At 35.4% G+C, this 14,347-nt stretch overlaps 1 protein-coding gene across 3 annotated transcripts in view; it reads left to right on the top strand.

Moving 5' to 3' along the window:
* The window catches only part of BACH1 (BTB domain and CNC homolog 1), a 44,452-nt gene that overhangs the window by 25,443 nt on the left and 4,662 nt on the right, over positions 1 to 14,347 (top strand). For all 3 annotated transcript variants that reach the window (XM_069475003.1, XM_069475004.1, XM_069475005.1), the window contains exons 3-4: positions 632 to 1,975; positions 4,387 to 4,593. In XM_069475003.1, coding sequence (XP_069331104.1) covers positions 632 to 1,975; positions 4,387 to 4,593 — 1,551 coding nt within the window. The remainder of the gene's footprint in view (positions 1 to 631; positions 1,976 to 4,386; positions 4,594 to 14,347) is intronic.

The raw sequence follows: 14,347 nt of genomic DNA, 5'->3' as shown, positions 1-14,347 counted from the left end.
AAAGTCCATGAACTTTTACTGAACAATAGTGAGGCATGATTTTAAAAACTTCAGTTAGATTGCTTTTTAAAACCTGAATCTTAATATTTTATTATTGGAAATCTTTGGCATGAGCTAAGATAGTAGTTACCATTTACTGTGCATTTTCCATGGGTCAGGACTTCTTTGTAAGTGCTTTATATGTGTTGTTTTTTTTATCCTTAAAAATTCTTTTGTACTTTATAACAGTTGGAGTTGTTGAGCTGGGCTAGTAACAGACACCTGGCAGCTTAATATGTGTGTAGCAAGTTGTGACCATCCTGCTGTATTTCATAGGTGATTTATTTCTGCTAACATGGGAACATTATGGTAATATCTTATGTCTTCATGTGAGTAAACCGTAATTCGTGTGCAATTAAGGGTGGAATCTATAAAGTAGAGGGTTTCCAGTAAACATGGTGTAATAAGCATGCTTTCCCAGTCTCCCTTAGTTTTAATTACATTGCCTAGAAGAATATTTTTTTCTTATCAAATTAAAATATATATTTTATAATTATCACAAGTAAGTTATACATCTCTCTATTCCCCTTCTCTTTTTACCTACTAGACATCTTTCAAATGATGTGATTGTTTTTATTTTGTATATTAACAGGTGACAGTTAAAGGATTTGAACCTTTAATTCAGTTTGCCTACACTGCTAAACTGATTTTAAGTAAAGACAATGTGGATGAAGTCAGCAAGTGTGTGGAATTTTTAAGTGTGCATAATATTGAGGAATCCTGCTTTCAGTTTCTCAAATTTAAGTTTTTGGACTCCACTGCAGACCAGCCAGAATGCCCAAGAAAAAAATGCTTTCCGTCACACTGTCAGAAAACGGACCTTAAATTTTCACTTTTGGACCAGAGGGATCTAGAAACTGATGAAGTGGAGGAATTTCTGGAAAATAAAAATGTTCAGACTCCTCACTGTAAACTACGCAGGTCTCAAGGAAATGCAAAAGCCTCACCTCCTCTACAAGACAGTGCCAGTCAAACGTATGAATCCATGTGCTTAGAAAAGGATGCTGCTCTAGCTTTGCCATCATTATGCCCCAAATACAGAAAATTCCAGAAAGCATTTGGAACTGACAGAGTCCGTACTGTGGAATCCAGTGTCAAAGACGCTCAGGCTTCTGTGCAGCCAAATGAGACATCTGAAGGTGAATGCCTGGGAGGGGCCCAGGAGTGTGCAGATTTGCAGGTGGTTTTAAAATGTGAAGAAAGTAAATTGGCAATGGAACCTGAAGAAACAAAGAAGAAAGATCCTGCTTCTCATTGCCCAGCTGAAAAAACAGAAGTGACTCCTTTCCCCTATAGTTCTTCCACAGACCCTCATGGACTGTATTCTCTGTCTCTTTTACACACATACGACCAATATGGGGACTTGAATTTTACTGGTATGCAAAACACAACAGTGTTAACAGAAAAGCCTTTGTCAGGGACAGATGTTCAAGAAGATAAAACGTTTGGTGAAAGTCAAGGTTTACATCTGAAATCTGACTCAGGCCCCAGGGAAGATGGTAGCCTTGCCTCCAGCGATCGGAGTAGTGTGGAACGAGAAGTGGCAGAACACCTAGCAAAAGGCTTCTGGAGTGACATTTGCAGCACAGACTCTCCTTGCCAAACACAGTTATCACCTGCCGTGGCCAAAGATGGCTCAGAACAGACCTACTCACAGAAACGGTCTGAGTGTCCCTGGTTAGGGATCAGGATCAGTGAGAGCCCAGAACCAGGTCAGAGGACTTTTACAACGTTGAGTTCTGTCAACTGCCCTTTTATAAGTACTCTGAGTACCGAAGGCTGTTCAAGCAATTTGGAAATTGGAAACGATGATTATGTTTCAGAACCCCAGCAGGAACCTTGTCCGTATGCTTGTGTAATTAGCTTGGGAGATGACTCTGAGACGGACACAGAAGGAGACAGTGAGTCCTGTTCAGCCAGAGAACAAGAATGTGAGGTGAGCAGGAGTATGTTCTTAATTTATTGTTTTAATAGCCGCTAATTGGGATTTACTCTGGGTCCAGCTCCCATTGTATCACTAGGGCTATGAGCAGGCCCAGGCAGGGAGGAGGAAACTCCTATGCAGTTAATTACAAGATTGTGTGATAAATAACCAAAAGAGAGAGATGAAATTTGAAGCACTTGTGTGTTCGTATATTTTAAGTGGGCATATTTATATTAACCATGGAGCAGGTTCATAGCACATTGACTGTGTTCGCACATGGGCCATTTAACTGTTTAAATCAAATGCCATGTTCCAGAAGAAAAAAGAATAATGATTCTGTGGTCATTACATGATAACTCCTGGAAAAATGCAGCATATATTTAGTTCATTGCTACAAGGATCTCTAGACCTGGAACTAGTCACTGAGCAGTGGCTTAGCAGTGACTAGTTGTAGGAATGTGGCTTCTCAGGAAATTTTTTGGACCTATATTTTTTATGGCCGTTGATTTTTTTCCCCCCCCCCTTAGCCATTTCAGCTGTTAATTTCATGAATGTTTTAATAATTTAGCATGAGTTACATACATGTAGCTGGTATGATATTAATTATATCAGGCTTGATCTGTGTACTCTGTATAAAAGCTTATATTTGATAGCTGCTGTTTATAGAATATTACTATAAATCCAGTAATAGGGTTCTGTTAATTTATAAATACTATTTAAAACAATTTTTTCTTAATATGTTTTTGTTTACTTTTCAAAGGTTGAGGTTTTAGAGTTACAGTTTATGGTTTCCTTTTATAAATTACTTTTCTATTTTACCCATTGCATTTTTGCCTTTTCTTAGGATTTATTTTATTTTATATTGTATAAGAACACTTAATATGACATCTACCCTCATAAAAAATTTCTAAGTGTACAATACAGTGTTGTTAAATATAGGCACAATGTTGCTGTACAGCAGATCTTTAGAGCTTACTCATCTCGTATAACTGAAACTTTACCCACTGAACAGCAATTCTGCATTTTCCTCTCTGCTCAGCCCCTGGAAACTACTTTTCTACTCTCTGTTTCTGTGAGTTTGACTATTTTAGATACTTCGTATAAGTGGGACCATGTAGGATTTACTCTCCTGTGTTTGGCTTATTTCACTTAGCATAATGCCATTCAGGTTCATCTATAGTGTAGCAAATGGCAGGATTTCCTCCTTTTAGTAAGGCTGAAGAGTATTTGTTTATATACCCAGCATAATTTCTTTATCCATCCATCTCAGGGACATTAGATTGTTTCTATAATTTGGCTTTTGTGAATAGTGCTGCAGTGAATATAGGAGTGCAGATACCCCTTTAAGATTCTGATTTCAGTTTTTTTGGATAAATACTCAGGAGTGAGATTGCTGGATCATATGGTGCTTATATTTTTAATTTTTTGAGGAACCTCCATACTATTTTTCATAGCAGCTGTACCATTTTCCCACCAACAGTATGCAAAGATTCGTTTCTCCACATCCTGTCCTTTAGCATTTTCTTTGGTTTTGTATCTGTTAGATGACATAGGTTTGAAGGAGCTTTTTTTCCCCTTAGCTTTGGACGAAGATGGGTTAGTGATTTAATTTAAGAACTGATACGTATACATGATTATATCTATAGATTTTTATGACATTTATAAATGTTGCATTTGGATACAAGGAAAGGAATGTTAAAAATAAAACATTTTTAAAAATTTAAAACATTTTTTGTGATTTCTGTAAGCTTGAAAGGCAAGCTAAGTAGGTTGCCAGACTGAGCAATGTTTCCTTTGCATTGTTGATAATTAATATAATTAAACTTCCACAATTTTATTATTTTTAAAAAAGTTATTTTCTCCTTTTTCCAAATGTAAGTATGTTGAAAATGAACTTTAAAATATTCATAAGACTTTTCTAACCTTTTCTGCATTGGCAAGTAAAATGTGTAGCTTTTAAAATGAGTTATGTGAGGCTACCATTTTCTTGACAGAAAAATAAATTTTCTGAAATGCTTTAGAAATTACTAGCATAATTATAACAATATTAAATCAGTGCTGCACAGTAATATTCAAAGAATAAAATAGATTTTATTTTTAGGTTGTAAAAACATCTGTGGGGTATTAACATGCAATAGTAAAATAACTTAAATTCTGTCTTTCTATTTTAAATGTTAATGCTTGTGTTAATGTTTGATTTGCTGAAAAATATCTGCTTAATTATCTTCTGAAATAGACCAGAAATATCAAGTATATTATCGGTTTTATTATAATGGATTGTATAGAAATTGGGAATAGAGGCTTTTTTAAAATCTAAAGTTCTCTGAAAAGCCTAGATATACATCTTCATCTTCTTAGATTTAAAGTATAATTACAAAAGTATAATTACAGCAGTAATTACTAATGTTTATTTTACATTCTAGGTAAAACTGCCATTCAATGCACAACGGATAATTTCACTCTCTCGAAACGATTTTCAGTCCTTGTTGAAAATGCACAAGCTGACTCCAGAACAACTGGATTGTATCCACGATATTCGAAGAAGAAGTAAAAACAGAATTGCTGCACAGCGCTGTCGCAAGAGAAAACTGGACTGCATACAGAACCTTGAATCAGAAATAGAGAAACTGGTAAGTGACAAGTTTCTGTTATTATTTAAATTCTACCATTCTCTTGTAGAGGAAATTACTATTTAAATTCCTAGGTCAGATATAATGCTCAATTACATATTAATTTTTATATGTATCAATTACCAATTTAGGAAAAATTATATGGCATTTTCAGAAAGATTAGGAAAGAAAAAAGTAGGATTTTCATAGACAAATTTTACTTACATAAGTATTTAGCATTTTTAGCATGACATACAATGATATACAACTTGAACTATTTCTGGGTGCTTTTTTAAAAAGATTTTCAAATTAAGGATTTTACTATCTACCTAATCCTTAGTGGTTGAGTAAAGGTTAAAGAAATTATAAATCATTTTAACTTCTCTGTGATGTATTTGGTGTCTATAAATGCTAATATTCCAGATGTTAGTTTAAATCAACTGAAGACTTGAGTAACTTATTTTGACTGATACCAGAACAAACACATCAGCCAGGATCTTTCCTAAGGGAAAAAAGTTCTGGTAAGATATGGTAATATAAGCTGAAAATTTTAATGTCTCATGAGATCCTAAGGGAGAATCATGCCTCCTTATTGAATCTTATTTTCTATTCCAGCATCAAAACACAAATTAACTGAAAAATGGATTAGTTTACTCCCCTGTTTCTCTTTTCCCCTGGTGGTTGGTGGAAGGGAACGTTGCATGGAGAAGGACAGGTGTGACCGTGCAGGCCCACTGAGGGCAAAATATGGTAAAGACAGCAGGGCAGCAGCCTCGAAGGAGTAACAGCATTCCTTGAATATTCAGTTTTATGTCTTTGTTAATTATTGGTGAAAGTTTAAAGTTGTGATTGTAGCAAATTTTCAAGTGTGAGCATTCTTGCTATGAATGGCAATTAAACAGCAACAATTTAGAAAAACTTGTGCCTTTTTATGCCTTCAAGAAAAGTTGAAATATAACAATTTATTATTTATATAATGTGCGAATACTTTATGTAAAAAGATGAAATGTAACCATAAAAGGATAAAGGAGAAACCAGATGTTTTACAAATGGAGACATGAGAGTTATAAAAAAAAATCTGTATGATATTGCTGAATAATTAAAGTTGTTAGGACTAAAAAGGAAAAGTTATGAATTCCATAGTATTTACTCAGTGCTTTTAGAGTATCAGCCATGCCTTTAAGCACTGGTGTTCTTTCTTATTATCCAGCTTTGAATTAAACACTTACCTGCCTTTAGATAGAGTATGGCATTTTGAGCTTTAGTTATTGTTCTGTACGGTAACACAGAGATGCTTTTTCTACTGTGGGGTTATGTGAAGCTATTTGAAGTCTGCAGAAAATTGTACTACTCAAGTTCTTAGTTCTGCTTCTGATAGTTCGGTCTTTCCTCTCAACAAGTTGTCGTTTATAGCTGTCAGAGTTTATCCAGTTCTGTTACTCTCCTAAAAGGGTTTTAAACAAAAATAAAAATGAAGCAAGGCTTTCGTTACTAATTTACTTTATAAATAGATACTAAACAAATAGGTTTGAGAGTAGCTGTTGCCCTTTAGAACTACACTATTGCCTGGTTCAAACGGTTTATTTATATTTTTTGATTGAAGTCGGACATTGGATTGCTGGATTATTGGTATTTTTACTAAATTTTAGATATCTAGGACGAAAGGCCTTGCTCACTTTCTTTGGGCTCTCTGAGTCCTCTGCGTTTGCATTATAAGAGAGAAGTGGGAGAGACTGTAAAATTCTGGGCTTCTAAATCAGGCACTTAGTAACTTTGGGCAGGCTATTTAATTTCTCTGTGACTCAGATTTCTCATCTGAAAAAAATGGGATAATATTAGTTCCTACTTTATGAAGTAGGTGCTCATTTTGAGGATTAAGTGAGTTAATACATCTAAAGAACTTAGAACAGTGCCTAACACCATAATAATTACTCAATAAATATTGTATGTTTATTATTATCAGTTTCCAGTTTTCTCGTTCTTAATTGGCTTCCTTCCTAATGTTTCCACCTAAACTGTAAATTCTGGGTTTGGATTTTACTCTTATATTGTAGTTAGGTTCCTTTCATATGGTCAATGGAATAACTACTGGTTAATTTTCAATACAAAGTAATATTAGTTTCTCAGCAGTTTTTAATGAAACCAAAAATCAGAGTGGTTAGTATCCTGTTTACTTACTGTATTAATTTGGACTCTCTGGCTTCAAGAGACAGAATGAATGAATTTGTTGTAAGGAGGTAGGTGTGTCTCATTTAGAAGCTAGAGAATGGAGCCAGGCTTCATAAATAACATGGAACAAGAAAGTGGAAGACTGCTAGGGACTCGGGGAGTCTTCCCTCTCAGCTCATCCCTGCACCCGCTTTGCCCTCCACCACAGAATGGCTGTGTGCTGCCAAGGGTGTCTGGGAAGAGTGGCTGCTGCACAACTCATGAGTAGTTTCACTCTCCTGCAGGGACTCATCCAGACAGAGACCACGATTTTAGTCGGTTCTAAATTCCTAGCATCTTAATAGCCTAATTAGACTCAGGTGTCCTCTTCTGTGCCTAGAGTGCAGGGACAAAATAGCAGAAGAGCTAAGAGGAATCCTTTCCGGGCGGGCAGAGCAGACAGCCTGACAGGGGTCTCCTGCACACAGATAGGGGCCAGTCTGAACTCCGTTCACTCTCTGACCTCTTCCGAAATAACCCCAAAGAAGTCATTTTGAAGTTTTTGTATCAGAGTGACTTGCTGTGTGTTTCAGCTTCCTTGGCCTCCTGACTCGATCCTTCACACTGCTCTCAGTTACAGTGGTCTATATAGGCAAACTCCAGTTACAGAATGTGAGGGGCACATTGCAGCTTTCTGTTCTGCCACAGATGTCTTTCTCAGACAAAAAAAAAAAAAAAGCAGAAAATGTGCTACTTATTAGCTAATAAGAATAAGAAAGCTGATCCTTCTCCTAGAAGTAACAGAATTTGATGCTTAAGATATTTATTATGTTAAGAAGTGTGCTTGGACCCTGGTTATTGGGTGATGTTATGGATGTTATCCTTTGTAAAAGTATACCAAGAGGGGTCACAGTCACAGTTTTGTATTTAGTAGCATGGAGAGTTGAGCATACAGAGGCATGTGAATATATATCTATATATAATATAGATATGTAAATATCATTGAGATATTACTTTTTGGAAACATGGCCAGTAGATGGGCAGTGTTCCCAGTCTTTATAGTCTTTTAGCAAACCTATTTAAGGGAAATTGCTTGTTTCATAATTAACAGCCATTTGCATATAGTGAATGACTGATTGGGTTTAACATATGAATAAACTTACAGTATTTATTGTCCAGGTCTGGTAATATCAGACAGAAGGCCCCATATTTTAGTACACTTTGGTCTTTGGCTATTGGCTGCTTGTTTTCCTAGAGAGAAATCTTAAAACTTTTTGCAACTAATCCTGAGAGTAGTATCATCATAGACTGTGGATGGATCAGCACATGAAAAAAAGTTTTGATTACACTAGAGTAATCATTCTAAAATATTTGCAGAATGACTCAGTATTACAGTCATGTATAAAGGACACTGTTATTAGTCTCAGTGTGCTGGGAAAGTCACAGGGAGATGTTAGTTTGCATTCAACAAATACATTAAATTTCTCATCAAGAAGTTCTGTCAGAGTCTAATAGAACCTTTGAAGAAAAAGTGTGTATTTATTTGGTGGATAAATTGTTAGTATTGACTTTAGTATTTATTTTGAATTTTATAGTATATTAGAGGTTAGGCATTAATTCAGAACTGCTTTTACTATAAGGATTAAATATGCATAATGGACAAGCCAATAAAACGTGACTTTTTAAACTAATAAATACAAGGTCTTTGAACAAAGTTGAAGAATCTTTCAACTTCTGTTAATGTGTTTGGCTTATAAAGCTCTTAGCTATATAGCATTCTATATAGGGTCTAAGTTTATTCTTTTCTGGAAGATTAATTCCTAAGTTAGAAAATATACGTGTCTCTGATAACCATTTTGGCCTCAAATGTAACCCTGAAATGAAGGGAACCTTGCCTTTTGAAGAAAAATAAATAAATTATTAATACTAAAATGTTTTAACCTTAGAGAGTATCAAATGTTGTTGTGATATCAACTTACAAGTGATCAGAACATTCACAAAGCTCTTGAGCCTTGGGTTGAGTGTTCAGATACCAATTTGTTTCATTACCCTTGTCCATTGTGATGCGGCAGAAGTAAAAGGATCTCACCTGTCCTTAGTGGTTTGTGTTTTGTGGTCAAGATTATATTTTATTTAAAATAAATGTATTTTGTCCACAGTCAGTCACATTTTACTGACCGTTCCACCAAAAGAAATTCTGATGGTCCTTCTGGAACCTGTCCTCTGTCATTGTGTGTTGCCCTTGGGCAACATTTCCTGAAATGTGGTTTGGGTACCATGGGCATCAGTTATCTGGGGGTGCCCCTTAAAGATGGACATTCCTTAGTCCCATCCCAGACCTGTGGGAGGGGCCCCAGAGCATGCATTTTATACAAGCTTCCAAGGTAGATGTAATGTACATTAAATTCTGAGAATTCACTGCAGTAGAGCACAGAGGTCAGGTGGAGGCTTTGGAGACAAATGGCTGGAAAGCCTGCCTGGCCACTGAGTAGCTCTGTGGCCTGGGGAAATTGCTTAACCTCCAGTACCCACATTCCCTCATTGCTAATATGGGGATGAGAAGAATACTTACTTCAGGGCTGATGCAAGGATCAGATGAGATCAGGGATCAAAGTTTTTGCACTGCCCAGCACATAGTCAGGCCTCAATAAATACTAGTTGTATTTTAAAGAAAGGGATTCTCTATTCTTCCTAGAAGTGTCTGCTGGTCACTACATGTTAAATGTGTTCGGTACCAGGAGATCAAAAATGAGTAAGACATGGTCCTTACTTACAGTCTCCTAGGGAGCCAGACTTAAGTGTGTTGCACTTTGTCTCACCACCCCCTGCTCCATTCTAAAAATTACAAGCTTTCAGAAGAGTTGAATGAATGGTACAATAAACAACAATATACTCTCTGTTTAGATTCAACGATTATTGAAATTTTGCCAAATTTGTTTTATTTCTCTGTCTTGGTGTCTTTCTTTCTGCCCTCTTTCTCTCTGGCCGGGTCTCTTCCTCGATTTATCTGTCTTTCTGTGCCTGGGTCCCTGTGCCCCCATCAGTTAGTCTTGGTATTTTTCTGACCCCACTAGGTTGATCTTGATCTCTCACTGTCCCTTCCTGTCCTGATATTTTGCTATTTTTTTGTTCTCTAGTTCTCTTGCTCTGCTTTTATTTTCTAAATCATTTTAAAGCCACCATATTATGACACTTCATCTGTAAATGCTTAAACATGCATATTCTAAAAATAGACATTTTTCTATAATTCCAATATCTTTATCACACCTGAAAAAATCAGTACATTATAAATATTATATCTGGTTCTTATTCAAATTGTCCTGACTTTTCTCAAAATATCTTTCATAGATTTTTTTCAATCATCACATAATATATTTGGTTAAGCCTTTTCAGTCTTTTAATCTAGAATAAGTCCTCTGATTTTTTTTAATGACAATAACTTTTCAAAGAGTCCAAGCCAGATTTTTCAGAAAATGTTGTACTTTTAATATTGATTATTTTCCCATGGCTTTAACTCATTCCTCCATTCCTTTATTGCATGTAAACTGGAAATGTTTGAGTAGTTGAGATGAAACATTCATGAGTATTGTGTCACCTGGGGAGGCACACAGTGTCACCGTGGTCCCATGTAGGTCAGTGGAAATAGCCAGATGTCTTCATTTTCAAAGCTATATTTTTCACCCTTGTAAATTGCTTAGTGACTTGTGACGTGCTACTTAGGCACTTTGTGACTGTGGTGTTCCTCAGTACTCCCACATCCTTTGGCTTTTATGCCAGTGTCCTTTGCAGTGGGGATTACATTTATTATTTGGCATTCCTCTTTAAAAAGGATTTTTGGCCAGGCGTGGTGGCTGGTGGCTCATGTCTGTAATCCTAGCACTCTGGGAAGCCGAGGCCGGAGGATGGCTTGAGCTCAGGAGTTCAAGAGGAGCCTGAGCAAAAGCGAGACCCCATCTCTACTGAAAACAGAAAAATTACCTGGGCATAGTGGAGCACCCCTGTAGTCCCAGTTACTTGGGAGGCTGAGGCAGGAGGATCATTTGAGCCCAGGAGTTTGAGGTTACAGTGAGCTATGGTGATGCCACTACACTGTAGCTAGGGCAACAGAGCGAAACTGTTTCAAAAAAAAAAAAAAAAAAAAAAAAAAAGTTTTTTTTCCTTCCCCTACTGACCTGTGGTGTTGCTGTGGACTCATGGGTTAACTTTTTTGGATTCAGTTTATTAGAATCAATAATAATCATTAGTCTTTTTGATGTTGACATTTTTTCAAATTTGGTCGGGGAGAGCCCAACTTTAAGCCAACTGCTTGTCCTGTCAGTGTGACCTCATTATAGCTTCTGTGCCATCTAACACCTGTCGTATACTCACCTTTTACTTCTCTTATTCCAAGATTTGGAATCACCCATTTCTCTAAAACGCCCTGGTTTCTTTTTGCAGATGTTGGACTTTGGAAAGCATTGCTGTTGCTGAAGTATTACTCCTTCTGGGCCCTTTCAGTGGACAGAACTAGGAAAGATGTGTGTGTGTGTGTGTGTGTGTGTGTGTGTACGATCATGATTTCATTCAGTGTATATATCAAGTGTCAGTAAATGAAAGTATATTAGAAATGATGAGTCTGTGTAGATATTTCCAGTTCAAATTTAGCAGCATAGAGCTTTTGTCTTTGCTTCTTTTATATATTTGTTTTATCTCTTATCACTTGCAGGGAAAATCTTGACTTCAGTTATGTTAGTATAGTTCTTATTTGCTTTATCCTAAGATAATACAGTAAGTCTGCATTTAACATCGTCAATAGGTTCTTAGAAACTGCAGCTTTAAGCAAAATGATGTACAGCAGGTTCTCAACTAACATTGTCTTGTTCAACATCGTTACATTATAAAGTGGATGAGAAAAAACTTGGTTTTGTTATTTGTTGTTTCACTTAAAATTGTAGTTTCGAAGAACCTATGAATGGATGATATTAAGTGAGGACTCATTATGTATAAAATAGTTGCAAAATTACAATCAGTGTTACCATTAACAATAAACAGATTGAGTAAAATTGATATTTATTTGCCTTTTTTGTTCTTAAATATATCCCAGAGTGTGGAAGTTTAAAGTTATTTGAAGTAATTCTTTGCCTATGTTACCAATTTGATATATAATTAATTTGTTTTTATTTATATTAGTAGGATTTACTTGTTACATTTTTTGTTTAAATGGAACAAATTTAATTAAATTATTTATTTGAATTTAATTTATGTAAAACATTTATATGGTTCAAAAGTTAAAACTATGCTTAAAAAAATTTTTACTCCAAAACTTTTATCCGCCCTCTCCCTATACCCTATTCATAGCTACTTCCTATAGATAACTATTTTCATTAGTTTCTGGATTTTTTCACGTTTCTTTTCTAGAAACATGTTAACATTATATTTTATTTGTATTCTTATAACCGTTTCTGCTACATTGAAGTATTTTATATACATGGTTCTGTAGTTTACTCTTTTAACTTAAGAATTGGTTTCTAGAAATATTTTTCTCAGTTCAGAGAGGTTGCCGTTCTTTTGACAGCTCCATATTACTCGATTGTGGCTGCATATAGTACAATTCAGACCTGTCTCTTAGGGGTGGACAATTGGGATGCTGCAGTGAATAATCATATGTTGTTTTTCCTGTTTAAGGAGATGTAGCTTTAGGATAGATTCCTAGAAGTGGGATTGTTGGATTAAGGTTAAATACACGTGCAATTTTGTTAGATATTGATAAATTCCCCTCCACAGTGTTTGTAACATTTGGCTTTCCACCAAGCAGTATGTGTGTGTCTGTCCATAGCCTTAGCAAAACATTTGTTGTCAGCTTTTGAGGTTTTTTTCCAGTGTGATAGTGAGAATTGATATTTCATGGTAGCTTTTATTTTTATCTCTCTTATGAGTGAAATTGAGCACTTTTTTCATGTTTTGAAGTGCCATTTATAGGTTTTTCTGACCTGTCTGTCCATAGGTTTTACTTAGGAACTGTTAATAATAATTTTTTAGCAATAAATACTCTTTACCTTAAAATCAATCATCACTGTCATCTGGCTCTTTTTGTGCCAAATTCTTCTCTTTATCTTTAATTGGGTGAGTTATATTTAGAATCTTTTAAAAAAAATTCTTATATTTAAATAAATATTGTGCACTAGTTATTCAAAATATGGATTTAAATGTAAAGTTACTTCGTTTGCATAAAATGTAGGATGGCACCAGAACACAGTTTTTATTCTATATTTTATAGATCTGTGATTAAAGGCACAGCACTTCAAACTTATGACTCATACATTTGCTTTTGTAAGAAAACTAAAATATATTGTGGAACTAGGTAGCGGACACTGGTAATGAATATGTTTGGGAGGTGTCTTTAGTAATGATGTTATGAAGTGATTACAGTTGAATTATTTTTGTTTTACTATCAGTTATTAAGCTGACTGCTGTTGTAGTAAATTTGTTTTAAAATTAGAGTGAAATGGAAACGTCAGCTAATTGCCTAGAAACTTAGCTGTGTAGGAGTTAGCTTAAAGTGCAGAGGAACAGATGGGACCATTTAATTTATAGAAATAATCATGATGGAGTTCCAGGGATATACCTATTGGTTTTATTAAATAGTTGTTGTGAAGAAGCAAGCCATCTTGTATGGGATGTACTTAAAGAATGTTGTCATCCCTAATTTAGTGGACTGGAAGGGGTGAGAATATTTAAAGCTCATATGGATATTTGTATAAAGATGCAGAAGTTGTAAAATAGTTGTAATATTCATAGTATCTATAGGTTAAGTAGTGGTTCTAGTTTCTGGGAGGAAGCAAGTACTCATTAGTTTGTTTAACCACATTTAATTTAAAAAACCAACCAGCGTTGAAATTTGTAGATTGCTCTTTAGAACAGATTTCATCCCTAGTTTGATAGAGGAATCCAAGGCTGAATAGTGCTGTGACTGAAGAAAGCTATTTCCCACTTTCCTCTGGAAGCTTTGTTTCCGTCCTCATTTGGATTGACCTCTGAGAGGCCATAAAAAGAAATGGGTGTTGATTGCATTAAATGTGTTCCTTCTCTGGCCAAGTAGTAGGTACTGTTCTTGCCCTCTGGGCACCTGCAGACTCCTCTTATCAGAAGAGTACAACTGCCTGAACGTTGGTCTTGGTTACCTGCACATGCACACGGGCACACACACACACACACACACACACACTCTCTGTTTCTTGATATATCTAGTTTTTCTTTTTAAAAAGTATAAAAATGTGAACAAATTGGAGAATACTTTGCAGTATAAAAATTTAAGTACTTTGTATTCATAGCATATCCTCTCAAAATATTAGATGGCCTTAAAATATTAAAAAACTGCCAGTAATTGGATTCATACATAATTTTGTAGGAATACTTTTATATAAAATCATTAACAGTACTTTTGTATAAAGCATAGTTTTCTGGGTTTTTTTTTACCCTTTTAGCTATTTTTGTTTCAGAAAAGAATCTAAACGACAAAATTTTTTGTAGATTAGCACTGTGAAATACCTTGTCTCAGTGTTAACTGGCAACTTCACCTCTCTAGAACCTGCCAAGGAGCAGAAAGCAAGCAGAACAAGACCTCTGATTGGCTAAGAATTGTCATAAA

The sequence above is a fragment of the Eulemur rufifrons genome, chromosome 7, assembly GCF_041146395.1.
Source record: "Eulemur rufifrons isolate Redbay chromosome 7, OSU_ERuf_1, whole genome shotgun sequence".
In the NCBI taxonomy this organism is placed as follows: Eukaryota; Metazoa; Chordata; class Mammalia; order Primates; family Lemuridae; genus Eulemur; species Eulemur rufifrons.
Note: the sequence above shows the minus strand (reverse complement) of the source record. Positions and strands in the feature narration are given on the sequence as shown.